Source organism: Pelophylax lessonae (assembly GCF_965119305.1).
Source record: "Pelophylax lessonae genome assembly, chromosome: 11".
Lineage (NCBI taxonomy): Eukaryota > Metazoa > Chordata > Amphibia > Anura > Ranidae > Pelophylax > Pelophylax lessonae.
The window spans coordinates 62,977,184-63,004,354 of NC_138778.1; the positions used below are offsets into that span (position 1 = coordinate 62,977,184).

A 27,171-nucleotide genomic window follows, 5' to 3' on the forward strand; every position below is an offset into this window, starting at 1 on the left:
GCATCAACCACTACTACCGGTGCGATTCTTCCCTTCCAACATTTAAATACCACAGGAAGCGGTAGTTACCGTTCCCTGAATAGATCTTTTCCTTTACCCTTTCCTAAGATTAGTCCCGATACCTCACAGGAATCGGATCTGGTTGACCAGATAGGCCAAGTAGCCTCTAGTCGGGTGACTTCGGTCCCTGAGGTTCAACCAGAAAAGATCACCCTTCCTGATAACTATCAGGTATCTGATAAATGTGTGGAAACAGAAAACGACCAGACTTTCTCGGATGGTCGGGGCCAGATAGCTCTAGGGACGCCTGGTTCAGATCCAATCAGCGCCAGTGGTCCTAGAAATTCTAGGCTGGCCTCCTCAAGCCGGCCTGGCCGACTTGGTCATGCTAGTCGCAGACGTTCCGTGGGAACTTCGTCTCAGGGAGTGTCTGTGGTCTCTAGGACCAAGTTACCTTCGTGCTTTACAGTCGCTGGTTTTAATAGCCTGGCCATTGAGACCCAAGTACTGAAGGACAGAGGTTTGTCTACTTCTGTCATTCCTACCCTTATTAAAGCAAGGAAAGCGACTTCCAGCAAAGTCTATTATCACACATGGAAGACTTATATTGCGTGGTGCGAATCTTTAGGATTTCCTCCACGTACCTATTCGGTGTCTCGAATATTGGCCTTTTTGCAACAAGGGGTTGAGCAGAAGCTAGCCTTGAGCACCATCAAGGGTCAAGTTTCAGCATTAGCAATCTTCTTTCAGAAGCCGTTAGCTACCAAATCCTTGGTGCGGAATTTCATCCAGGGGGTGCGGCACCTGGCTCCTCCAGTCCGCGCGCCCTTACCGCCCTGGGATCTTAATTTGGTTTTGTCGGTTCTACAGAAACCTCCTTTTGAAAACATCAGGGAGATTCCCTTGCTTACTTTATCCCAGAAGGTGGCCTTCTTGGTGGCTATTACTTCTGCTCGCAGGGTGTCAGAACTGGCTGCATTATCATGCCAGTCCCCATACCTAGTGATTCATAGGGATAAGGTAGTACTTCATCCTAAGCCATCTTTTCTTCCTAAGGTGGTTTCAGATTTTCATCTGAATGAAGATATTGTACTACCTTCCTTGTGTCCTCAGCCCAAGCATCATCGGGAACATGCGTTGCATTCCTTAGATGTGGTTCGGGCAATCAGGGTATACCTGAAAGCTACGGAATCATTCCGTAAGACGGATTCACTTTTTGTGATCACGGATGGCCCCAGAAAGGGTTTGCCTGCATCTGCCGCAACCATTGCCAAATGGATTAGACAGACGGTGGTACAGGCTTATTCTATTAAGGGTCAGAGTCCTCCGTTCCCTGTTAGGGCGCACTCCACTCGAGCGCTCAGTACTTCCTGGGCCTTTCGCCATCAGGCGTCAGTGGTCCAGGTATGTAAGGCGGCCACCTGGTCGTCGGTACATACCTTTACAAAATTCTATAAAATTGATGTGACGGCATCGGCGGATGCCTCATTTGGCCGCAAGGTTTTGCAGGCCGCAATTTGAGGAGACCGGTGGTCTACCTCGAGGGTTTTTTTCTGTTTGAAAATTTTTTTTGTTGAGTCTCATCATTAAGGATGAGCATTGTAAACTTCTAGTTGGCACCGGTTGGGCCTTCTAGATTGGGATTTGATTTCCATTTTCCCACCCCTCAGTTGTGATACTGCTCTGGGACGTCCCGAAGGTGGTGTATCACCGAGGACTACGTCTGTCGATGAGCGCTAGAGAAAAATGGATTTTTGTAAAATCTTACCGTAAAATCCTTTTCTCTTAGCTCATCGACAGACGTAGTCCCCGCCCCTCTGTTTTGGAGTTGGGTTGGGTTAAATTCTCTAAGCACGGCTTTTTCACATAACTGATTTGCTGAGGCAGAGAGAGAGAGGATATACCCTCTGGGACTGCCCCTAGGGTGTGGCCAGAGCTTTTTAATTTCCTGTCTAGTCCTGCTCCTGCGGAGGTAACATAACCCGAAGGTGGTGTATCACCGAGGACTACGTCTGTCGATGAGCTAAGAGAAAAGGATTTTACGGTAAGATTTTACAAAAATCCATTTTTTGTTATTCTGGTGCAGTGAACATTTTCCTTTTGTGGATTGATTGACAGTTTACAATAAGTGGCTTCTACAGATTGCTTTCTTACAGATCTAGCTAATCAAAACTAGGGATGATCGAACTTTTGAAAAGTTCGGTTCGACCAGAACACCCGAACTTCACGAAAGTTCGGTTCGGATTTCAGAACCCCATTGAAATCAATGGGACCCGAACTTCTGTAATCAAAAAACACCATTTTTAAGCCCTAAAACCCAATAAATGCCCCTAAAAAGTGCCTAGGGTTCTGGGTCATGCCCCAGGGACTATTAATCACACAAAAAAAAGTTCTTAAAAATTGTCGTTTTTGATAGATAGCCAATTATTGAAAAAATTAAAAAAAAAAAAAAAAAAAAAGAGATTTCTTTGGATTTAGTGTCTGGGGGGTCTAAAAGTTGTACCTGTGAAGTTTCAGCTCTGTAGCATGTCCAGAACCAGAATTACAGCATACCAAACCTTCAAAAATGACTTTTTTGCTTAACCGCACCTTTCTTTTGCTCCTAATCAACGGCTCAGCCAATGTGTATGATGGGGACATAATGCAGTGCACTGGGAACAAGATTAGAGGTTTTTTTGGAAAAAGGTGCTGTCTCTTTAAATGTGCATATAATTAACGGGTGTATTTCCACAATGGGGCTTTTATTACCAAATGTTTCAAGAAGTCCAAAGATGTATGTAATTGCACTTTATTTCATGTAAAATGGTGTTTGGTGCACTTTAACTTGAAATCTCACAAGAAACAGACATATATGCACGGATACATTGAGGGTTAGGGGTAGGGGCCACAATGTAGTGCAGAGTGAACAAGATTAGAGATGTTTTGGATGAATACTGTTGTCTCTTGACTTTGAATAGAAGTAAAGGATGCTTAAAAATTGGGCATTTGGTGGTGCGGACGATGCCTTGACACCATATCCCTATGAAAGTGCTGGTAATGAAAGCAATAATTGCCTTTGTAAGGAAAAAAATTACAATGATATGCATCTGTGTGACAGGTGCGCAAAAATTGTTGTTTGGGTGTTGGCGGAGCCATACCACTGTAAGCCCAAAGAGCTGGTGTTGAAGAAGGCGTAAAAATTATGAAGGTGTGCACCTGTGAAACAGGTGCGCAAACATGGTAGTTTTGGTGTTGGCGGAGCCTCCCCACCATAACCCCAAAGAGCTGGCTTTGAAGGAGGCCCAAAAATTGTAAAGGTGTGCACCTGTGGAACAGGTTCGCAAACATGGTAGTTTTTGTTTAGCATAGCCTCCCCACCTTAACCCCAAAGAGCTGGTGTTGAAGGAGGCCCAAAAATTGTAAAGGTGTGCACCTGTGGAACAGGTGCGCAAACATTGTAGTTTTTGTTTTAGCATAGCCTCCCCACCTTAACCCCAAAGAGCTGGTGTTGAAGGAGGCCCAAAAATTGTAAAGGTGTGCACCTGTGGAACAGGTGCGCAAACATTGTCGTTTTTGTTTTAGCATAGCCTCCCCACCTTAACCCCAAAGAGCTGGCGTTGAAGGAGGCCCAAAAATTGTAAAGGTGTGCACCTGTGGAACAGGTGCGCAAACATTGTAGTTTTTGTTTTAGCATAGCCTCCCCACCTTAACCCCAAAGAGCTGGTGTTGAAGGAGGCCCAAAAATTGTAAAGGTGTGCACCTGTGGAACAGGTGCGCAAACATTGTCGTTTTTGTTTTAGCATAGCCTCCCCACCTTAACCCCAAAGAGCTGGTGTTGAAGGAGGCCCAAAAATTGTAAAGGTGTGCACCTGTGGAACAGGTGCGCAAACATTGTCGTTTTTGTTTTAGCATAGCCTCCCCACCTTAACCCCAAAGAGCTGGTGTTGAAGGAGGCCCAAAAATTGTAAAGGTGTGCACCTGTGGAACAGGTGCGCAAACATTGTCGTTTTTGTTTTAGCATAGCCTCCCCACCTTAACCCCAAAGAGCTGGTGTTGAAGGAGGCCCAAAAATTGTAAAGGTGTGCACCTGTGGAACAGGTGCGCAAACATTGTCGTTTTTGTTTTAGCATAGCCTCCCCACCTTAACCCCAAAGAGCTGGTGTTGAAGGAGGCCCAAAAATTGTAAAGGTGTGCACCTGTGGAACAGGTGCGCAAACATTGTCGTTTTTGTCATAACCAAAATGAGGTTCTGTGAACGTAAAGAGAATGAGAGGAGGGTTTGAGGGTGGCACCATGGTCCAGGCTTAAACTGAGGCTCAACTGCCACATCACAACGATAGCCTAGTCTACAAGGTCTGCATCAGGTGCATCAAAGCTTGATATCCACGACTGATTCATCTTAATGAATGTCAAACGGTCGACTGAGTCGGTGGAGAGTCTAGTTCGATGGTCTGTGACGAATCCTCCTGCTGCGCTGAATGCCCGTTCCGATAGGACACTGGAAGCAGGGCAGGCCAACAACTCCATGGCATACTGGGCCAGTTCTGGCCAGTGGTCTAATCTTAAGACCCAGTATGCCAGTGGATCGGATTCGTCACATGAAAAGCCCTCTGTGTCACTTTGTGCCCTCACGTAATCGTCCACCATGTGATGCAGACGCTGTCGATGCAATGTGGCAGCTGAGAGGCCTGGGCGGTGAGGACTAAAAAAAGACCGAAAGGCATCCGTCAACCGCACGCCTTCTCCAACGCTCCTCTCGTGACCACCAGTAGAATCCATGGTAGGTTGTCCCCGCCCCTGCACCCTACGGGAGTCGGGGAACATGTTCACCAGATTCCTCTTGAGACTGTCCTCAAGGGATTTGATCCTGTGGACTCTATGGGTGGATGGGAAAAGCTCAGAGACTTTACACTTGTACCGGGGGTCAAGTAGGGTGGCCAACCAATAGTGGTTAGTCTCTTTAATGGCCTTGATTCTGGGGTCCTTTCGCAGGCTCTGGAGCATGATGTTTCCCATGCGTCGCAAATTAGCGAAGGCCTGAGAAGCTGACTCCTCGGGGTCACTCATAACGACATTATCTTCAACGGGCTCCTCCTCCTCCCAGCCACGTACTACTCCAAAGTGTCCCGAGGGAGTCAAACTAGGCCTTGCAGATTGCCGCATGTCTTCCTCCTCCTCCTCCTCAAACCCTGCAAAAGTTCCCGCAGAATCGTCCTCCTCCTCCTCTTCCACCCCTGGATCCTGCTCGGGCCTCTGGGAGCTAGGCATAATGGGGTCAGGATTCTCAGGATAAAGGGGGCCTTGAGAGGCAAGGAAGTCCTCCTCTTCCTCCTGCTGCTCTGCCTCCAGTGCCCTGTCCATAATGCCACGCGGAGTGTGCTCCAACAAAAACAGTACCGGTAGGGTGTCACTGATGCATGCGCTGTCCCGGCTGACCATCCTTGTGGCCTCCTCAAATGGCGAGAGGACAGCGCATGCATCCTTAATCAAAAGCCACTGCCGTGGTGAAAAGAAGCCCAGGCGCGCAGAGCCAGTGCTGGTGCCGTACTCGCATAGGTATTCATTGAGGGCCCTCTGCTGCGTGTACAGGCGCTGCAGCATAGCCAAGGTGGAGTTCCAGCGGGTGGGCATGTCACAGATGAGGCGGTGTACCGGCAGGTGAAACTCGCGCTGCACTTCGGCCAAACGTGCAGTGGCACTGTACGACCGCCTGAAGTGACTGCACACCCTTCTTGCCATCCTTAGCACATCCTGCATTCCCGGGTACGAGTTCAAAAACCGCTGTACCGCGAGATTCAGGACATGCGCCAGGCATGGCACATGGGTTAACTTTCCCTGACGAAGGGCGGCCAGGAGGTTTGACCCATTATCAGTAACCACCATCCCTGGCTGCAGCTGGCGTGGTGTCAACCACCTCTGGGCCTGTGCCTGCAGAGCCCCAAGAATCTGAGGGGCAGTGTGCTGCCTGTCCCCTAGACACACAAGCTGCAGCACTGCGTGACACCTTTTGGCCTGAGACATAGAATAGCCCTTTGAACGTTTACGTGGTATCTCATCATATTCAAAGGACCATTCTGCAGAGGAGGGCATGGAGGAGGTAGAGGAGGAGGAGCAGGAGGGGGTAGAAGTGATCGATCTACCCGGATCAGCGACACCACCAGCTGTTTGCAGACGTGGGGGCAACACTGGCTGCAGCACCGAGCCCTGGCTACAATCCCTTCCACTGGCAAGCAGTGTCACCCAGTGAGCAGTGACAGAAATGTACCGTCCCTGCCCATGTTTGCTTGACCAAGTGTCAGCCGTCAAGTGTATCTTACGGCTGACTGACTTGGCCAGGGATGACACTACATTGCCTTCCACATGTTGGTATAGGGATGGCAGGGCCTTACGGGAAAAGTAATGCCGACTTGGCACCTGCCACTGTGGAACTGCACATTTTGCGAAGTCACGGAAGGGAGCAGACTCTACCAGGTTAAATGGTAATAGTTGCAGAGCCAGTAGTTTAGCCAAACTACTGTTTAGACGCTGGGCATGTGGGTGGCGGGGAGTATACATTTTTTTTCGTTCCAGCATGTGTGGAATCGAAATTTGGCGTCTAGATGATACAGCTGGTGGTGTGCTGGAGGTAGATGCGACACTGCCTGCTATATCATCATCCCTGCCAGTGGAGGCTGCCAACAGGTGACGAGTGACTATAGCAGGGCCAGGAACAGACTGATGTGCAGGTGGAGCAGGTGGAGCAGATGGAGCATGAGGAGGAGCGCGAGGAGAACTAGGAGGCCGACTGACCAATCTTTGGCCCTTTTGTGGGTTCTTTAAATGCTCCTGCCAACGGGCCGAGTGGTGGGTTGTCAAATGCCTGTTTAGGCAGCTTGTACCCAGGTGGTTGACATTTTTGCCACGTTTTATACCCTTCTTACAAATCTTGCAGATCGCAACTGTTTTATCTGCATGGGATGTCTCAAAAAAGGCCCAGCAAGATGAGGTGTGTATAGTGGCCCGGGAGACAACAGGTGCGGCCTTAGATGGAGTAGGCCGTCTGCTCTCCCCTCTTGCTTGCTCTGCCTCCTCCTCAACCTCAGACCCAACATCTGACTCCATCAAAGACTGAGCATCAGGCCTGGCCTGGGAGACAACAGGTGCGGCCTTAGATGGAGCGGGCCGTCTGCTCTCCCCTCTTGTTTGCTCTGCCTCCTCCTCAACCTCAGACCCAACATCTGATTCTATCAAAGACTGAGCATCAGGCCTGGCCTGGGAGACAACAGGTGCGGCCTTAGATGGAGCGGGCCGTCTGCTCTCCCCTCTTGTTTGCTCTGCCTCCTCCTCAAACTCAGACCCAACATCAGACTCCATAAAGGACTGAGCATCAGGCTGGAGTAGATGGCCGACACTGTGGTCAAACAGCTCAGCTGACTCCTCTGCCATGTCTGAAATTGGGTCTAAGGGAGGACATGAGGTGGACATGGACTCATCTGTATTTGTTCTGACAACTGCAGAAGACTGACCACTTTTCTCTGCCTGGGTCACTGTAGTTGCAGATGATGCCAATGATGAGGGTTTGTTCATATAGTCCACCACCTCCTGTACATACTGTGGACGTATAGCTTGGCCACTGCCGGAGAACAATCCAAATGGTGGCCTGGCTGAGGACTGACCACCACGTCCACCCCTGCCTCTAGACACCCTAGAAGCTGTGCCCCTTTCCGCAGCAGGGCCACGTATGCCTTTTCTTGGTCTACCAGGCATATTTCTCAATGATGCGTTGGCAACTGTGTGCGGTGAAAAACGCACACTGCTATGCGACCCACAGTTGTCGCTGGATACAGCACAGCAGTTGCGGTTCACGCACAGTAGCAAAGCCTTTTGCACAGTGGACCTAACGCTTTGAACAACAGGCGTTAGGTTGTCACTGATGCGTTGGCAACTGTGTGCGGTGAAAAACGCACACTGCTATGCGACCCACAGTTGTCGCTGGATACAGCACAGCAGTTGCGTGTCACGCACAGTTGCAAAGGCTTTTGTACAGTGCACCTAACGCTTTGAACAACAGGCGTTAAGTTGTCACTGTATTTTGCTGCCTAGCAAGCACGTATACCTGCTGTGATACAGCAGCACTGTGCCACGTGCTCACTAAACAGAACCCTCACACTTTCCCTACAGAAACTAAATTTTCAAATCTAACTAATGTAGTACAAAGTTCCCTAACTACACTAGATATCCCTTTCCACTAAATAGAAAGCTCCATACAGCAGAAGACTGACACTGTCCCTTAAGTTTTTTTTTTTTTTTTTTTTTTAACTCTAAGAACCAGCACAATCGCTGTATCTAACTACACTGGCTGTAAGCTAAATACAATTCTGCTATATGGAGCTTTAGAACCACTCGATATGTAGGAAATGTAGTGTAGCAAGCAGGAGTCAGACAGAACTGCTTCAACTCTCTTCAACAGGCTCTGGATAACTGTGCTAGGGGTTAGGCGGGGCCATCTTATATAGTGTGGGGCGTATTCACTCCTGATTGGCCTCTGGTCCCCGTAGTCACTCCAATCACGTTCCTAGGAGACTCCTGCCCCCTCATTGGCTTTTGCAGACGTTTCTGGGCCAATCACGGGCTTTTAAAGCCCAGTTCCTGTCCCAGTGCATTTTGGGCCGTTCTGGTGGCCGAATACCGAACTTTTGCCGCAAAAAGTTCGGTATTCGGCCGAATATCGAACATCCAATGTTCGGGTCGAACCGATGGTCGACCCGAACCGTTCGATCATCCCTAATCAAAACCTTATTGGTTTTAAGCACAGATATCTTTTCTTTTCCTGTCCTGCCTTTAGAAACTCCAAAATCCATTACTCCAGACATTGATATTGTATATCTGTAGGGTTTTTAAAACACACACATCTATTAAAATATTTTTTCTGAACACCAGGCAGGTATTAAAAACCTTTAATTTATTTAGTCATTAAAATTATATTTTAGTTTTAGATAACATCAGCTTCCTGTAGTTCTGGCAGGGCTCTATTTCAGAAAGCACACGTACAGGAGGTGACCACATCAGTGTACTGCTGCTTCTTAACCACTTCAGCCCCAGAAGGTTTTGCCTCCCTAATCACCAGGCCATTTTTTGTGAAACGGAACTGCGTTGCTTTAACTAAGGCTGCACAGTCATGCGACACCGTACCCAAATAAATTGATGTCCTTTTTTTCCCCACAAATAGAGCTTTATTTTAGTGGTATTTGATCACCTCTGCGGTTTTTTATTTATTGCCTTATAAACAAAAAAGACAGACAATTTTGGAAAAAAAACAGTATTTTTACTTTCTGCTGTAAAACCGTCCCAATAAAAAAAATGTAAAAAATCGAATTTCTTTATCACTTTAGGCCAATTTGTATCCTGCTACATATTTTTGGTAAAAAAAAATATCCCAATAAGCGTATATTGACTGGTTTGCGCAAAAGTTATGGCGTCTACAAACTATGGGATAGATTTATGGACTTTTTATTTAATTGTGTTTTAATATTATTGGTGGCGATCAGCGATTTTTAGCGGGACTGCGACATTGTGGCCGACAAATCTGACACAAAGTGACACTATTTGGGGACCAGTGACACCAATACAGTGATCAGTGCTAAATATGCACTGTTACTGTATAAATGACACTGGCAGGGAAGGGGGTTAACGTCAGGGGCGATCAAGGGGTTAAGTGTGTTCCTAAAGAGTGTTTTCTAACTGTATTTGGACTTGACTGACTGCAGTAGGTGAGAGATCAGTGTTCCTGATTACTAGGAACACACAATCTCTCCCTTCCTGTCTAACTAAACAGCCGTCTGCCTTGTTTACATAGTATTGTACATAGTACATGTATAGTATAGTACATGTATTGCTTAATTTCAGTTCAGTCTTTTGGGAGGTTCAGGACTTGGCTGTACTATCCGACAAGGGTGTCGGGTCCTCAAAAGTTGTCTGAACAAAACTAGAACTTCTTAAGTTATTTATATACCTTCCATGTTTTTTGATATAATATAATTTAGCTTTCTGCTTGGTGTTCAGCTTCAAATATTTAACTACTATAAAAATAACGTAGCATATAAGTGAATTATTTTGTAAGCAATATGCCTTAAAGTGGTTGTAAAGCCTTAAGGTTTTATTACCTAAATGCATCCTATGCATTAAGGTGAAAAACCTTCTGTGCTGCAGAAATCCCTCCACCCCTCTTTTTTCTTACCTGAACCCTATCCCGCGATGTGCAATAGCACAGAGTCTTCAGCCACTGTCACTCTCCTCATTGGACAGATTGATAGCAGCAGGAGCCATTGGCTTTCCGTGGAGGCACCTGTAAGGGTAATCCCAAAACTCACGGGTTTCAATAACATTTTGACTGTTGAAGCCAGATTGAAAATTATATTTATTTAGACAAACATGTAGGTAGGAAGCCATGTTTGGAGAGCAAGTCAATCACATACATTCTGTTGGCTTAATGAACATTGCTCTAACTGACTAGGGTTTCCAATACAGTTTTATACACTACAATGGGTGGCACCTAGCTATCTAATTTCTTTTGAAGTCCCATCTGATGAAATCTTGGAGTCTTTTGGTATGCGGACGGCCATTCACATAGATGTGTGACTTCCAGTTTAGTTCATTGAACAAATCTTTAAAGACTTGAGATAGCAATCTTGCAAATGAAGGGCTGAACACAACAGCTGCTCTAAAATATGACTTCTCACACAAGATAAATCCAATATATCTGCTTAATCACAAATCAATGCCCGATAATCATAAGTAAATATTTGATAAACAAAATGGCTGCTTCCCTTTTCCTCATCACACCCAATGAGGAGGAGGGGTCTGACGCGCCGGCGGGTGCCCTAGAAGAAGTGGATTGAGGTTGCTCTATGCAAAAGCATTGCACAGAGCAGGTAAGTATAACGTGTTTGTTATTAAAAAATTTAAAAAAATCTTAACGTTTACAACTACTTTAAGTAGATTTGCATTGCCACATGTCCTTGCTTCTTTTTTTTTTTTTCTTAAAACTGAACTTCACCCAAAAGGGAAAGTTCCGCTTGTTTGCATCTTGACCACCCCCCTCCTCCACTGCCAGGTACCCACTCACAATTCTGGTCAGATTGCACACAGGAATCAGTGCGGGAGTTCTGTTGAAGAAATAATACATAATCCATCATGGATCACAGTGCAAAACAGTGGCATTCATAAATGGAGAAGAGAGAATCCCAATAGTGTAATATAGCCTTGTTTATTAGTAGATATACTAATAAACAAGGCTGTATTCCACTATTGGGATTCTCTCTTCTTCATTTATGAATACCAAGCTACAAGATGCATGAGATGTGACATCCTCTCACTTACTATATACAGCCCAATAGACCCACACGAAATATTGCGAAGGGGTCCATATCGTTTGGTAAGTGCAGACACAAGAGGGTGAAAAGCACAGTTCACTGCATGAATTTGAAGTTGTGAGGCACCTCAACACTTTATCTGGATCAACATTGTGATTTTTTTTTTTTCTTGAACTTTCACTGAGCACTTGCTTGTAGCAATCATTTTGTACTGAAGTTTCACCTTTCACATTTGTCATTCATTTTAGTTTGCACTGTTCTGCGCAGTGATCTATGATACAGTAACACAACTGACTGTCTCCTTGTGCTGCTTTTTCCCTTCCATCTGGGCTCTGCTGTGAAGGGGATTGCAAGAGGCTAGTAACAGGTCAAATGTGGATATTTACAGTGCTTGCATTAAAGAAAAAATAAAATAAAATTTGAGTGTTGTATTCATTTAAGAGATGACAATAATTTCTGTCTGTTAGATCTGCCTGACGTTCAGCTTTAAATTGCCTTTAAAATTCCAATATTTCTGCTTTTTCTCCTGTGCAGGTTGCACGTACAATCAATAACATGCAGCAGCAGATACAGCAACATCAGCGCCAGCTGGCCCAGGCTCTGCTTTTGAAGCAACAGACTCCCCCTCCACATCCACCATTACATCCTCCTGCAGGCAAGTCAGCTCTGGACAGCTACTCACCCCATAACCCAGGTCCAAGCCTGACTGACCTGCACACCAAAGAACAGCAGTCTTCTTCAAATACTTTCTCTCCTTACCCAATTGGTATGTTCTATGCTTTCCATTAAAACTTGCTTTTAATAACCGTGGTATTTAAAAAAAAAAAAAAAAAACGTTACTGTAGTAGAACGATATAAAAATAAATCCTGAAATCTGGTTACTATGGCCAGTGCAAATATTTTTTCCCTACTTTTTTTTTTAATTTTCTTCAGCACAAATCTACTGCTTTGAGCTTATAGAAACATAGAATGTGTCGGCAGATAAGAACCATTTGGCCCATCTAGTCTGCCCAGTATATCTGAATCCTATGAATAGTCCCTGGCCCTATCTTATATGAAGGATAGCCTTATGCCTATCCCATGCATGCTTAAACTCCTTCAGCTTGAAAAAGTGTTGTTGGTATTCCATTTTTAAAACAATACAATCTTACATAAAGTGCAAATAGTGTAAACCTGTAACACAAACTTGATTAGTGAATATAGTTCAATATAAAAAAAAGAGTCACTAGAATCTTTAGTAAAATGAAAAATTAAAAGGAAAAACACAGTAATTGTAAATTTTCTTCTTTATAATCAATCGCAGTGAAAACACGCCTACAGAAACCGTGTATCTTCTGTTCTCCAAGGCAAAATTATAAAACACCACTGTGCAACAATTGCCTTCCACATGGTGTGTGCCAAAATAACTCATTATATTATAATTATACTTTAAGCATAATAAAGTCTCTAATGACTTGTCCTTTTCAAAGCCAACCTTCCAAATCTGTCTCTTCCCTTATGTTCTGGACATTTTTTAGATAGGCAACTCCTATCCTCATATTGGTTAATGGTTCCAAACTAATAACTACTGCAGTAGGGAACAGACACAAAAATATACACTCCGCATCTTTCCAAAATAACTGTTCTGACACAGTTGAAGGTTTTTATACACATGATTACGTAGGTATCACGTTAACATACACATTAACATTACAATTGTACTTTTGTGGTAACAAGGGGCATAACATAGGCAGGCTAAATCTTATCAGGACTCAAAAGAATGCAAACATGTAATGAAAACATTATTAGTGCAGTGTGCAATACATATAAAATACAATAATAAACAGGATGTACAAATTTCCTTTATGACGTATTACTCCAATTGCCCATATTCTGCAGGTAAAAATAATATAAATAGAATTTCCCGAAAGTGTAATATAGTTTAAGACCTTTTATTAAAATATTACCAAATTGCACACAGAAACACAAAAATGAATGTCTATATTTGATCAAATCACTCTTGCCTTCCTAATACTCATTCCCCTTTACGCTGTCAGACATGTTTGCACACACACCTAATATGGCTAACAAGCAGGCTGCTCCAAAACCCACTACAACTCACAACCCCAGGGTGATAAACTGGGAAGGGGCACCCACACTGATGCAAATTGGGGGGAAGCCTATTGGTCTTTTGCTGCCACCTGGGCTCGGCATTTTGAATCTTCATTCCAGGACATGCTGTCCCAGGGATACGGGCTTGAATTTTGTAGAAACCATTATTTTTCCCCAGGAATAGGTATTGACTTTCCAGGATCATGCCTATATTCTGTGCTTCAAGAAGCTTTCAACGGTCCAATTTTGCATGAAGATACTGGGCCCTCATGGAGATGTTTGCTCAATATCACTCCAGGCCTCTGCAACTCCGTGTACTGACTGCATGAGAAAACTCCCTCACTCTCTAGACTGATCTATGCATCGGAGTTGCAAGTCCATGCTATCTCTGACCTGGTGGCTGACCAGCACTGTGCTGGAATCGGGGGAAAATCTTGGGGAGTTTCTCCAAGTTACCAGCCTGTTAGACCTAGGAGTAGTAACAGGGACAAAAATGATTCAAGGGGTGTGGCTGTTGAGGGAATCCACACTACCAATAATGCTTTTGAGTAAAGGGCCATTCACCGACCAGCTTTTGGGGAGTGACAGACAAAAGTCACACAACACCATAGCTACGGCCTATATCAATCAGGGCGACACCAGAAGTTGCACACCCCTATAAAAAGTGATCCTATTTCTGGCTTGGACCAGAAGGCACATTCCAGCCTTGTCTACGGTCAACTTTCCCAGAATAGACAATCGGCAGGTAGATTTCCTCAGTTGTTAACATCTAGACCTAGGGGAATGGTTTGTTCACTCTGATGTGTTCCAGAGCATCTACTACCACCCCCACAGGGGATGTCAGATGTAGAGCTATTGGCATCCTGCTTCAACAACAAGATGGATAGGTTAATGGCTAGGTTAAGTTATTCAAAGGCCATTGCAGTGGGTTCTTCCTTGACTGCTTCACAGGCTCAAAATCGAGAGCATTCCGGTGATCTTTGTTACACCAAATTGGCCCAGAAGGTCCTGGTAGTGTGGTGGGGGCACTTCCAGTCTGTCCCAACCTACTGTCTTCTGGACCAGTCTACCATCCTGCTTCATGGTCACTGGTCTGAGAGATCGGGCTCTCATCGCTTTTCCTTCGCTGCTTAAAGCTAGGAAATCTACATTTTGGAAGATCTAACATCACACTTGGAAGGCTTACTTTGCAAGATGCAAGACTGAAAGCTTCTCCGTAGATGATACTTTTTGGGATCTGTGCTTGAGCAAACTTTGGCCTTCAGTGCCCTGAATGGTAAAGTTTCGGCCTTGACCATTCTCCCTTAGAGAGACCTGTGGCCATTTATTCTCTGGTAAAGGCCTTTGTGTGCTGGGAAAACCAGCATTGTCAAAAACAGAGGCCTGCAAAGTTGGCCCATGCAGTTTTCTCAACACAGGTTTTCTTTCATTTTATTTCTAGTCACAAAGTTAACATGCCATGAAATCTACATGGGGTTTAAGAGAAAATCAGTAGAAAACAAATGCACTATCAGTGTATAAATGTTGCATTGACGAGTAAGATGCAACTGTCTAGGTCAGGAATAAGATGTAAAAACTGTGTGCACCATATCTTCGCAGTCAAGTAACTCACCCTTATTTTAATACATTGAATAAGAAAAAGTATGTACTATGTAGTTAGGTTTTAAATCCTAACTGTATACATCTCTTCCATACAGTTTCTGGAATAAACCCTGCTATGAATGTAAGCAGCATGGACATGGCTGGGGGTTTATCAGTGAAGGATACATCCCAGTCTCAGTCTCGCCTGCCACAATGGACTCATCCCAACTCCATGGATAGCCTGGCAAATTCTGCTTCTCTTGATCCTAGTCCTGGCAAGTCAAGTAAGTCATCATTTGTACCCTTAGGGGTTTAAAATTCTTGTCTCCTGTGCATGCACCCTATCTGCCAACATTTTGTTTATGGGAGTTTATTTTTTCTTAATAACCACATCATTATGCTCTACCCCATCCATCCCAGCTGTGTCATGGTCTTTCACACCATACTACTATAGATTTTGAGCAAATTTATATGCCATTTGTTGACTTTGATTCACGTTTTTTCTGCAGCTGCTCTTCCCGGGAGTCTTGGCATTGGCCCTTCTGCAAAGCCCAATATGGAGGATGCCTACAGTCGGTACGATCTTCTCCCAAACAGTGAATCACCAACAAGTCCTCCTGTTCCCGACAGCTGGTCACGTGCCAAATCTGAGAACGACAAAATCTCCAATGGGTCCAGTATCAACTGGCCTCCTGGTTAGTGTTTCCTTGATGTATTTTTTTTTTTTTTTTTGTTACTCATTATATAATGGAAGCTGACACTTCAGAGTTTGACTCATTGTTGTGTACCTGACTTAGAATTTCACCCAGGAGTGCCTTGGAAAGGACTGCAAAACATTGACCCCGAGAATGATCCTGATGTGACCCCAGGAAGTGTTCCTACTGGGCCCACCATTAATACCACAATCCAGGATGTCAACCGTTATCTGCTCAAAAGCGGAGGTAACCAGATTAAAAACTGATATTTGTTTTCTTAACCTTTTAAACATTTCTGTAATTGTAATTTCACGTTTCATAACTGGATGACAGAGGTCAAGGAGCTTTATAAATTGATTTTATTGGCCTAGCTCATTTTGTACTGTTAAACAACCGTTTAAAGGGAAACTCCAGTCAAAAATGAAAATTTTTCTGTTACTAGTATGTAAATATCTTTATCTTTTGATGTTATTAATTTTCTGGCTAGCTACTTGTGTAGCTTAGCTTAGAAAGTATTATCTAAGCTGAACAATCAGCTTATTTTTCTTTACCAACAACGCTATCTCCCTTTATCTGAATTTGCTAAGCTGCCTTTCACTTCCTGAAAAGGTTGTCGGTCTTTCTTAGACAGGCATGCCTAAACCTGCCCAGCTCCACCCCCATCCCTCCTATCCTTCACCATGATCGCCTCCTGTCTTAATAACCTTGTTTAGGCTAGCAGCTTCTCCTGAGAGAGAGAGGGAGGTCACACGACTGGCGCAATATATGACAGAAATAAGGTACAAAGGAACATTTTTGAAAGTTTTTAAAAGGATACATATCGATCTTTATTGCTCATTACATGTAAGTAATGAGTTTTAGGCTCCGTTTCCACTGGTGCGACTTGTCATGCTACTACTTTGGACACCTAGTCGCATGACAAGTCACAGCCCATGATCTCAATAGCACCCGTTCCCACTTTGAAAATCAGCGACTTTGAAAAGGTGCCTGCGCTACTTTGTGCTGCTTTGATCCAACTTTACACTCTCTGGATCAAAAGTAGCATCAAAGTCACACTCTAAAGGTGAAAGGTAGCCACTAGGATAGAGTGCGACCTTGGGTGCAGCTTTGATCCAACTTTACACTCTCTGGATCAAAGGCGCATCAAAAGTTGCTTCAAAGTAGTGCAGGTAACTTTTCAAGGTCACTCATTTTTAAAGCCATATAGATGGGAACGGGTGCCATTGAAATCAATGGTCTGTGAATTGTCATGTGACTTTGTGTGTTCAAAGATGCATGACAAGTCGCATTAGTGGAAAGGGAGCTTTAGTCTACGTTTCCACTATTGCGATTTAGCGTGCGACTGTGACCCAACTTTATTCTCTCTGGATCAAAGTCGCATCAAAGTAGTGCAGGTACCTTTTCAAGGTCGCTTATTTTCAAAGTCGCATAGATGGGAATGGGTACCATTGATTAGTCGCACTATTGGAAACGTAGACGTAGTGTGGTTGCCTGTACTATGATCATTGTAGACTGAGACCCCAGGCCACTTCCAGCTACACTGACAGTTCCTTCCCCCCCTGGTGTCCTGTGTTGGTGAGTCTTCTTTGTTTCTTGATTTTCTCATGAATTAGGATGTACAATGCATCCTTACTGATGAGAGAACACTGGGCGGGAACCTATGATCAGCTCCTCCCATTCTATACACTGGCTACACAGGAACAGTGTCCCTCCCTGGAAGTGATGTCACTAGCTTTCAGTAACCACACCCACCTGCTGCTCTTGGACTCAGCAGGAAGAGGAATTGAAGTCATGTGACAGCACTGAATACTGCAAAATAAAGGTAGAAATACTGGGATTTTTTTCATTTTGACACATAAGGCTGAACTCGGCTTACATTAATGATTGCAGAGGATTATTTAGGTTTTAGGCTGTACTTCCACTTTAAAGTGACAAAATGAAAAGATTCTCATACGTAGAGAACAGAATGGCACTTTGGACCATGATTGGATATCATATTGGTATGAAATGTGGTCAGTATTACATTTTTCGGACTTGTGTATAAACTGAGGATTTGATACATTGAATAATCAAATCCGTATTCCCAGCTGCCATTTAAAACATTATAAACTTCAACTATATTGGCAGGTTTAGCTTAGGGCTTTTATTTTATATAGTGTTGTATATACTATAATGTTACAATTCTAAAATACATTTTGTTTTAATTTCTCTCTGCATTTTTAGCTAAACTGTCTGATATAAAGTCCAATTGGTCATCTAGCCCTATCTCCCACACTCAAGCATCGTTGTCTCACGAGTTGTGGAAGGTACCGAGAAACACTACAGCCCCAACCAGACCGCCACCTGGGCTAACCAATGCCAAACCCTCCTCTGCCTGGGGCTCAAATCAGCTGGGCTGGACCAGCTCCTATTCGACAGGTATGACTGTGTGTTTCTTACTGCTTATATAAAATGGCCACCAAGGTATCTCATGTTAGCTACCTTCAACATTCTAATATTCTGTTCCCCGGGTTCTTACTGCTGTACGCTATCATTTCAGGTTCCACCTGGAGCACAGACAGTTCAGGAAGAACAAGCAGCTGGCTGGTCCTGCGTAACCTCACTCCACAGGTAGTTTCAATATTTGTAGAATATACTTGGAGTAAACCTGTGCTTTTCTTATACAGTCAAAGGAAATACTGGCCTCAGCGCTTGCCTTTAGTTGCCCTCCCTTCACTACCCTGTTAATCCTGCCCAGTAAATGTAAAAAAAAAAAAAAGTAAATTCCAAGCTGGCACGTGGGGCTTACACAGAGCAAATGACTCTGTCCCTCCATCATCTGACCACTCTGTGAGAGACCAGTGGCTAGTCACATTGAAGGGAGCAGCCTAAGTCGCATGCTCCCTCATACCCAGAAATACCAGGTGTAACTCTTCACTCCCAGAAGCTAAATTAAAGGTGCAAGGACCAAAGGGAAGGTGTGTAAATGTGCTGTATAGGTAAGGGATATGGGCAAAGCAGATTCACTTTATCATCTGTTTATAAGCAATAAAACGTATTTTAATTTAGTAGATTTGTGATTTTTTTTTTTTTGGTTAGTATTTTTAAAGTCTTCAAGCATGTCTGTTTAGCTGGTAAATACACAATCACATACATGCTCCTGCCCTGGCTTATGTTTATATTGGGTAATAGGTGTAAATCATGACAAGTCATTGTTTTCAATCACCCTAGTGTGCCCACTGTAGAATGCAGTTTAGGTTTTGGGCATTTTTATTCAGTCCACCCTAGAGAGAAGTATATGTGTCTCTTTTGGTTTTGTTTTTTTCCATATTGCGTTTTTTTGTAGAGAGGTGTGAATTTATAGTTTTTTCAAGCAGTTCCCAAATCCTTTTTTGACCATGCAACAGACTAGGTTAGTCCTCTGTACAGAAAAGATCTGTTAAATGTTTAGAATTCCTTTGTAATAGGTACTTTTTAAAGAGGAAGAATATGAAGAGAAAGTGGCCACACACCAAATGATGACTTGATAGTAGAAAAGGGTTTATTGTAAATGGATACAAGGTACTACAGAATGGAAATGGTAGATGCGTTTCACACGATCAACAGTGTGCTTGTTCACTACTAGCTACTTTGGTGTGCAGACACTTTCTCTTCATGTTCCTGTTTGTGGTGGTGATCCGAGGTCCAGCACCCACGATTGATTGTGGATATAGATCCACCTGAGCAGTGTACATCTTTCTTCCAGTAAAGAGGAAGTATAGTCAAAGTTTTTTTGGCTGTACATCTCCTGTAGGTCACAGGAATGCAGTTCGTTCTACACTCCTGTGATTCTATTTCAGCCGTCAACAAGCTAAAGTCTGCTGTCAGCTGACATCACTGTCGGTCCAGACTCGGGGAAAGATCCTGACCATATGGTCCAGATCCACCCAGATGCTTGGACCTGCAGTTGGCCCAGCCTCTCAATGATCAACTGAGAGCCTGAGCCAGCCCCTTTCTGCCCCTCCACAGAAAAGCACTCCAGTAGGCGCTAATGGGACAGGGCAGAGAGCCGGTGACTGACAGTCACCGGCTCTCTACTTGGAGCGGAAGGAAGAACTGCACAATCAGCGGTGTTTGATCGCTCAGTTCTCACTGCCGAGCTGACGGAGGATAGTTGCTGCATCTACCTTGGTGTGAGTATAAATGTTTTTCTCTCTTTCGTTCACTGACGGACACAGCTCCATATCTTCTTGACTCTTGGGTTTATGCTGCCCCCTACAGGAGTAGGACACTAGGCGGAAAAAAGTTTGACTACACCTATAGGATAGTCCCAGGAGTTATACTCCCACTTCCTGCTATAGCTCGTCAGTTTTTTTCTGCCTAGTCAGGAGTAAGGACTTAATTCCTTGCTGGGATCTCTGGTCCTAGCATTTTTTACCTTTTAAACTGAAATTTTTTCTTTTTATTTTTTGTTCCTGAGTCTCCTTCCCTTCCAATTTTAAGCCCCCTCATTCACCCATGCCTAGCTACCCTTTCTCCCTGGGACGGCCATGTCTGTTTTTATGTGGGGGTGTCGAGCGGGGGGGGGGGGAGGAGCGTGCCGCTGGCTGCGCAAACGCAGGTATTTGGGGGTCCCCCCTTACTGTCCACAGGTACCTTGTGGTCCTCTGAGGGTCCAGGGAGCTGCGTGTAGCCACCATTTTGTTGTGGATGGCTGCTGTATATCTCGGCGGCCATGTTTGTGTAGTCTGGTGGCCATTTTCTTTCCCATTGCTATCATCGCAGCCATGTTCTTAAAGCCTAAGGAGAGGTGAATCGGTGGTGGCCTCTAGTGGCAGTTTACTAAACTTTCTTTCTCTCTGATCGCCGCACGGCGTGCAGCCTGACACTTGAATCTGCATCTAAGTAGGGGTTGGTGAGTCCCTGTAGGGGTTAAACGGTTCCCTCTTTCTGCTATGTGGGTGTATTTTTTGTCAGATGAGCTCCAGTTGTTTCCTGGTTGAGCTCCTGTTTTTACCTGGTTGGCTACAATTAGTCTCCGGGAAGTTTGATCCCTGCTGTGTTCTTCCCACCCCTCATATTGACACTGCTTTGGGACGTCCCAAGAGTCAAGAAGATATGGAGCGGTGTTCGTCAGGTGAACGAAAGAGAACTGGATTTTTGTCTTACCGTCAAAATCCTTTATTCTGATTAAAACGGATGGACACAGTACCCACCCCTCTATTGAGTTGGGTTTTATGTTCTTCTGACACTGCTTGTTACAAAACTGACAAGCTATAGCAGGAAGTGGGAGTATACCCCCTGGGACTGCCCTATAGGCGTATTCATACTTTTTTCTGCCTAGTGTCCTACTCCTGTAGGGGGCAGAATAAACCCAAGAGTCAAGAAGATAAGGAACTTTGTCTGTCAGTGAACATCAGAGAAAAGGATTTTACAGTAAGAAAAAATCCATTTCACCCCAAGTCCATAATTCTTTCTTAATATACGTAATGCCAAATACGTACTTCTTCCTTCTGTGCTCTGTACTACCTGAAAAAGCAGCCAAATTCTTACCTGTAACCCAGAGCAGTCTGTTTCTAGGTCTGACTATTCCACCGCTTCCTCCTTACTTACCTGCACATTCAAATCTGTCTGAGCAGCCAGTCACCCTTTTTATGCACAGATCTTATCCTTGGCTGTAGTGGAAAGGCATAGGTAGCGGGAAAGCATTAGGCCCGACTAACCTAGGAGACCACTGTGGTTAACAGGTAAGTATTTGGTTGCTCTTAGTATCTTTTTTTCAAATTGTCAGCATGGGGCTCAATTCAGTTTTTGACCAAAAACTAAACTCCGGGCACAAAAACATTCATAAAAACATCAGTAACTACAAATGCTAGAATTCCTCTTTGTGTGCTAAATGTCTTGGTACATGAAGATATTACCTTGTAAAAGTACCGATCATGTTACCACTGCGTGGCATATAGCCTGTACAAAGAGCAGAGCTGTGCCTGGATGAGTGAAACTACAAGTGGGGGATAGGCTGTATGAATACAAGATCGGTAACGCTGCACTTGAAGATGATAGTGCCCTGCCATTATTAAAGGAAACTCCTCCACAGAAGAAGGGCTGGAGTTGTTTCTTGCTGGATTACCACACCGACAACACAGATTCAAATAGGAATAAACAACATGGCTCTTGTATATAGACCATAATTGTTTTTAGCCCAAGTTTCTGCTTTGGGGGCAATTTTAACTTGCAATGTAGCTCCATTAAAAATCTCCCCCCCCCCCCCCCCCCATTTAGTCACTTCTCTGATTCATGTATTGCAATTTTTTTTATTCTGACCTATATTCAACAGATTGATGGCTCCACCTTGAGAACGCTGTGTCTTCAACATGGTCCGCTGATAACATTCCATCTGAACCTTACTCAAGGCAATGCAGTGGTCAGGTACAGCTCAAAGGAGGAGGCTGCCAAGGCACAGAAGTCTCTACATATGTAAGTTATCATTTATATCGTTTAGTGATGCACCGAAACTTCAAAATGTATCTCCCTAAAATAGGTTTGTTCAGCGCTATGCTAAAAGCAAAAAAGATGCGGACAATGGCTGCCAAAAATGACCGCGATTCTACCGTGCTTATGGTGTGTTTTCTGCAGGTCATGTGACTAAAAAAAAAATGCATTCAAAACACACCGGTGCATTTTTTATGCGTTCTTGTTGTGTTTTTCAATGGGGAGGTGCTGTTTAAATATGCACCAAAAATGCAGCAAACAGGATTTTTAACACCGCTTCAAAAGGTGCCAATAGTTGCCAACAATAAATTCATATTCATTTAAATTTATGTTAATTAAAATTGAATATAATACAATTATTTATAAAAGTATATATATTTTTTTAAAAAACGTCATTTTCCGTTTCGGCCAAGTGCATCCTGAATTTTCATTTCGGTGCACCACTTATCTCTATAAATCTTTCATTGCAATTTCTGTATTCATCTTGCCTAGTGAATCATTATGCATGTGGTGGTGTTGCACAGGTTTTTCTTTTAATAGGGGGGGGGGGGGGGTTATGTTTTGTTTTTCCCTTTGCAGTGAATTTTTACCCGACCAATGTCTTCTTTATATAGACCAAATAAGTAGGCATGTTAGGCAATTTATATCCTTTGAAATATGGCATCTGTGGTTGTCCATATATTTTTTTTTTTTTTACAATGCACTTCAGCTTATTAATCATTTATTGCTATTTAATCAGAATGTATAGATGCTTTTCATGATTTTCTTACCTTTATTTTGCCTTTTGTACAGGTGTGTCCTGGGTAACACTACTATTCTGGCAGAATTCGCTGGCGAAGAAGAAGTAAACCGTTTCTTGGCACAAGGGCAACCTATGACCCCCACTTCCAGTTGGCAGTCTAACACTGGGAATAGTCAGTCTCGGCTGGGTGGCAACGGGGGCTCACACACCTTGGTTCGCAATGACGCTGCGCACTGGAATCCTTCTTGTTTGAGTGCCAAGGGAGGCAACGATCTTCTATGGGGTGGAGTCCCACAGTATTCCAGCAGCTTGTGGGGCCCACCTGGATCAGATGATGCCAGGATCATTCGCAGTCCAACACCTCTCAATACTCTGTTACCAGGAGATTTGCTGAGTGGGGAATCCATGTGAAAGAAAATTGGACATCGGTTCTATAAATTTATTAATCATCAGCACTAAAAGAAAAACTTCAAGACAAATAATATCCAATCTTTCCAGTCCATGATCTGTGAGGAATTCAACTTCTTCAGGCCCCATGTCTTCTCTCCATGCAGTATCTTTTCCTGGTCATCCTCCCTACTGCACCCTTGAGAACTGTTCCAAGTAACAGTATGGGATTGTGGGAGGGATGGGAAAGGAAGGGTTGAGGAGAGAGGCGAAGAGTCACTTAGTAGATGTGGTCAAGCTGTTTTTTTTTATGTTTTTAAAGTGTTCAAAGAGTTAAGAAAAAAAAAAGAAAAAAAGAAAAAAAAATGATCAACGCTGCTTCTGCTGGGACTAGAACGCAAGGGCACTTTCATTTGACGGGAATGAAGAGGGTTAGTTTGGGGGCAAGGGAAATAGGGGATGGGAGTAACAAAAAAAAGCCTATTTAAATAAGCCTTGGACTTATATGCACATCAGCCAGAGCCCATCAAATGGGGAGCAGCAGCAAGCTCTGCGTATTCCGGCAGTTCTGTATACGCACTTGGGTGGATTAGTATTGATACAGAAACAACGGAAAGATGGCTCTAGTTTGATTACCCCATGGATCTGCCTATGCACATAACTTTTTTTCCAGAGCCTCTGCTCCTGTCAGTTCCTTTATTTTTCCATTTTTTTTTTCCTTCTTCCTTTCTATATCTATTATAAATATCTGGATCCCTGCAACACTCAGAAGAATCATATCAGCTGTTAGATATACTTGAAAACAGCAGTTCGACACCGTCTAATGGGATTTAATTTGGGAATTCGGCTTGTATCCAACCCTGATTGTCCAAGTTTTATGCAATTGCAGAGAGACACATCAAATTGTATCCATAGGGAAGAGGCAGAAATATGAAAAATGCGTGCACAGAAAAATTTATATGGAAGCAAGTCTTTCCTTTTTCTAATAACTTCTTTATGCCTTTACAACCATCTAAAGTCCATCCCTGTGCACATACACAGAAACAGACATTTCTCTCTTACTTTAAAGTACCTTATTTCCTTTTTATTACATTTTGTCCTCTTTTTAACTTTGCACTGAAGTTTTAACTCCTCATCCAGACCTTGCAGTTAACCCAACTGAATAGAAAATTGAACGAAATGTATGAAGAGAGGGAGTGCTAACACGTATCTATGTTTACTCAAGGACTTATTTGTGAAGAAAAAAAAAAAAACATTTACCTTGTGCTTATGTCTGAAGAAAAAAAAAAAAAGAAAACTTACAAATGTTTGTCTACCTTTCCATTGATTTATCATTGGGAAGTAATGCATATTACTGGAGACTTGCATCTATTTGTGGTAGCTTGCTGTAGCTAAAGGACTAAAAAAGCTGGGCGGTCGCCACAAGCAGAACCCATAAAGCAACACTGCATCTTATGCAGGTTTTGAACTGCATCTAATAGCAGATGCCAGTCTTGGCTCTAACCTGTTTACAAAACTTTTTATTTCGAAATCTTCTGTTTTTCTGCTTTTCTCCAAAAATAAGTAAAATGAAAAAGTAAAAGGAAAAAAAAAAGAAAAACTAAAAAAAAAACTGAAAAAAAAAAATCTTCCATCGAAAAAAAAAAAAATCTATTTTCAAATTTTAAATAGAAATTCCTTTACACCTCGGGGAAAGTACCAGTGTTTTATTAAAGAATAACTTTAGCCATTGTTGTGCAACATTTTAATTTTTTTTTTCCCTTTTTTATATTTTACATTTTTGTCAAACATTTCTTTTCATCGATAAGCGAAAATTTAAAGATTTTTTTTTTTTTTTTTTTGTCACAATCTTGCACATCGTGGATATCTTTCTCAGGAAAATGTGACATTTCCAGAGGAGTAAAACGCCACACAACCATTTCATTGTATTTTTATGAAAAAGAAAAAAAAAAAAAAATAAACTGAAAAGAGATTATCCAACTCCAGGCACTGAAATCTTAAGGGGGAAGAACTGAAAACGTAACCGAGGAAGACAAACAATTCCTGTTTGTAGCAGTTACATATTTACCAAATAATGGACTTGAAATGTTTCAAGAGTGCTTTATATGTTATACAAAAAAAAAGAAAAAAAAAAAAAGAAATATTGCTTTATGTTGAAACACAAACCGTGATTTTCCTGGGTCTCTGTTAAGGAAATAAAATAGAACAAGATACCTTTCCGCAAGCTGATGGGATAAACATTGTTCAGACAGACATCGCCTGTAACTTCAAAGAATTTGTATATTTCCTGTTCCTTCTTGACTCTTTGGGGGTGCATCCTGGTCTTACTGAAATAAGAGGGCAGGATAGACTTAAAGAGGGAATAGGTATTGAAGTTTTATCATATGTGTGGGTTGGATCTCTGCTTCAGCTGGTGTCAGACCTCTCTGCTAGAATGGCCCATGAATTGTTCTGCCTTGTGGGTTGTTGCAGCAGGGATGGTTTTAAATGCCTTCAGTACCAGCTGGGCCTCAATCCATTGAGGTACTGGAGCAATTTTTTTATTTTTTTTGGATCCTGATCTATGCACAAGCCAAGTCTGAGACAGGAGCTACAATTTGCTTTGGTTTATTTGGTTTTTGAAACGAGAATGATTTTTTTATTTTTGTTTCCCTTTACATCTATAGAAACACCCTTTTCTCGCTCTTCTGGCAAAGCAGACAGGGGGAATTACTTCAGACAGTACGACCTGTGTATTTGAACTCCAGTTTCTCTGTGTTGCGGGGAGGGGGTCTTTGAATCAATAATATTTTATGTGTTATTTCATAATGCTACCTCTGTCTGCCATACACTGCCCTTGGATGGGCAGGAAAACAGACTGTGACATGGGAGGGCACAGCCCCTCTTTCATCTTCAGAGTTAGAATTTGTCTGTTACAGGCACTGGGACAATCCTTAATATTTGGGCACCCCAAGTGGGTCATTGGTTTTGTGTTTAGTTAACTTTTTTTTTTTTTACTTGGCTGTCTGAGTAACCGGTAACACATGTGCATTATGTTGCTGATATTTCTAGCACATAGCTGTGCGCTTTTTTTTTTGCTTTTCTTTTTTTTTTTTTTTTTTTTTTTTTTCACGCTAGATGGAGGAACAGTTATAAATGGTTTACAAACACAATAAGAGTAGAGACTGGCAAAGTTTCTTTCTGTGAAGAATGTTGTTTTCATTCACTTCTTTTGGATGCAAAATTGTCCCAAAGATATAAAAAAAATTCTGCTCAAATTTTTGCCCTTTAACTCTTTAGCTGCAAAAAAAAGGGTTAATCGTTCATACACATGTTCTACTGTACAGGGCAGGCAGCAAGATGTAAGCACACCAGGGGCTGTGCACCATACTGATTGTGTAGGAGCAAATGCGAAAATGTGACATCAACCTGCAGTTCCTCTGTAATCTGCAAACATCTGCAGGAATTCTTTAGGAAGAACAGTAAACTAGATTTTTTTTTTTTTTTTTTTTTCCTATGCTCTACTTTGGTAAGAGCAGGTGTTGTAAAGCTATCCATTTTTCTGGCAGAGTGTTCTACAAGAGTGTTTCCTCCAGTCCTTGGTGGCTACTGACAGTGCTCATGTTCCAGATCTCTTTACAGAAACACGGCAATGCTGGCCATGCAGGTAACCACAAACAATCGCAGACTTGATTTACATTTTTATTTTTTTTTCATTTAAAAAACAAAAATTGCGAGACGCAATAAAGATCAGTTTGGTTGAAATTGATTTTCCACATAGATGTTTATTGACAACAAAAAATAAATGGTTTCTTGAATAAATTGCCAAATAAGAGGGCTCTTTTACCCCTTAGAAGTTTTGATTTGGAATAGCTGTTGTGTTACGTGTATGGCCATTATAAATTACCTTTAATCT

General features: G+C 43.0%; 1 protein-coding gene across 3 annotated transcripts in view; it reads left to right on the forward strand.

Moving 5' to 3' along the window:
- Window positions 1-25,244, forward strand: part of LOC309566747 (trinucleotide repeat-containing gene 6C protein-like) — a 456,012-nt gene extending 430,768 nt beyond the window's left edge. For all 3 annotated transcript variants that reach the window (XM_082272022.1, XM_082272023.1, XM_082272024.1), the window contains 8 exons: window positions 11,865-12,096; window positions 15,119-15,286; window positions 15,512-15,697; window positions 15,800-15,943; window positions 17,921-18,115; window positions 18,237-18,307; window positions 21,993-22,132; window positions 22,940-25,244. In XM_082272022.1, the coding sequence (XP_082128148.1) occupies window positions 11,865-12,096; window positions 15,119-15,286; window positions 15,512-15,697; window positions 15,800-15,943; window positions 17,921-18,115; window positions 18,237-18,307; window positions 21,993-22,132; window positions 22,940-23,300 (1,497 nt within the window). In that variant the 3' untranslated portion in view covers window positions 23,301-25,244. The remainder of the gene's footprint in view (window positions 1-11,864; window positions 12,097-15,118; window positions 15,287-15,511; window positions 15,698-15,799; window positions 15,944-17,920; window positions 18,116-18,236; window positions 18,308-21,992; window positions 22,133-22,939) is intronic.
- Window positions 25,245-27,171: the final 1,927 nt, after the last annotated feature.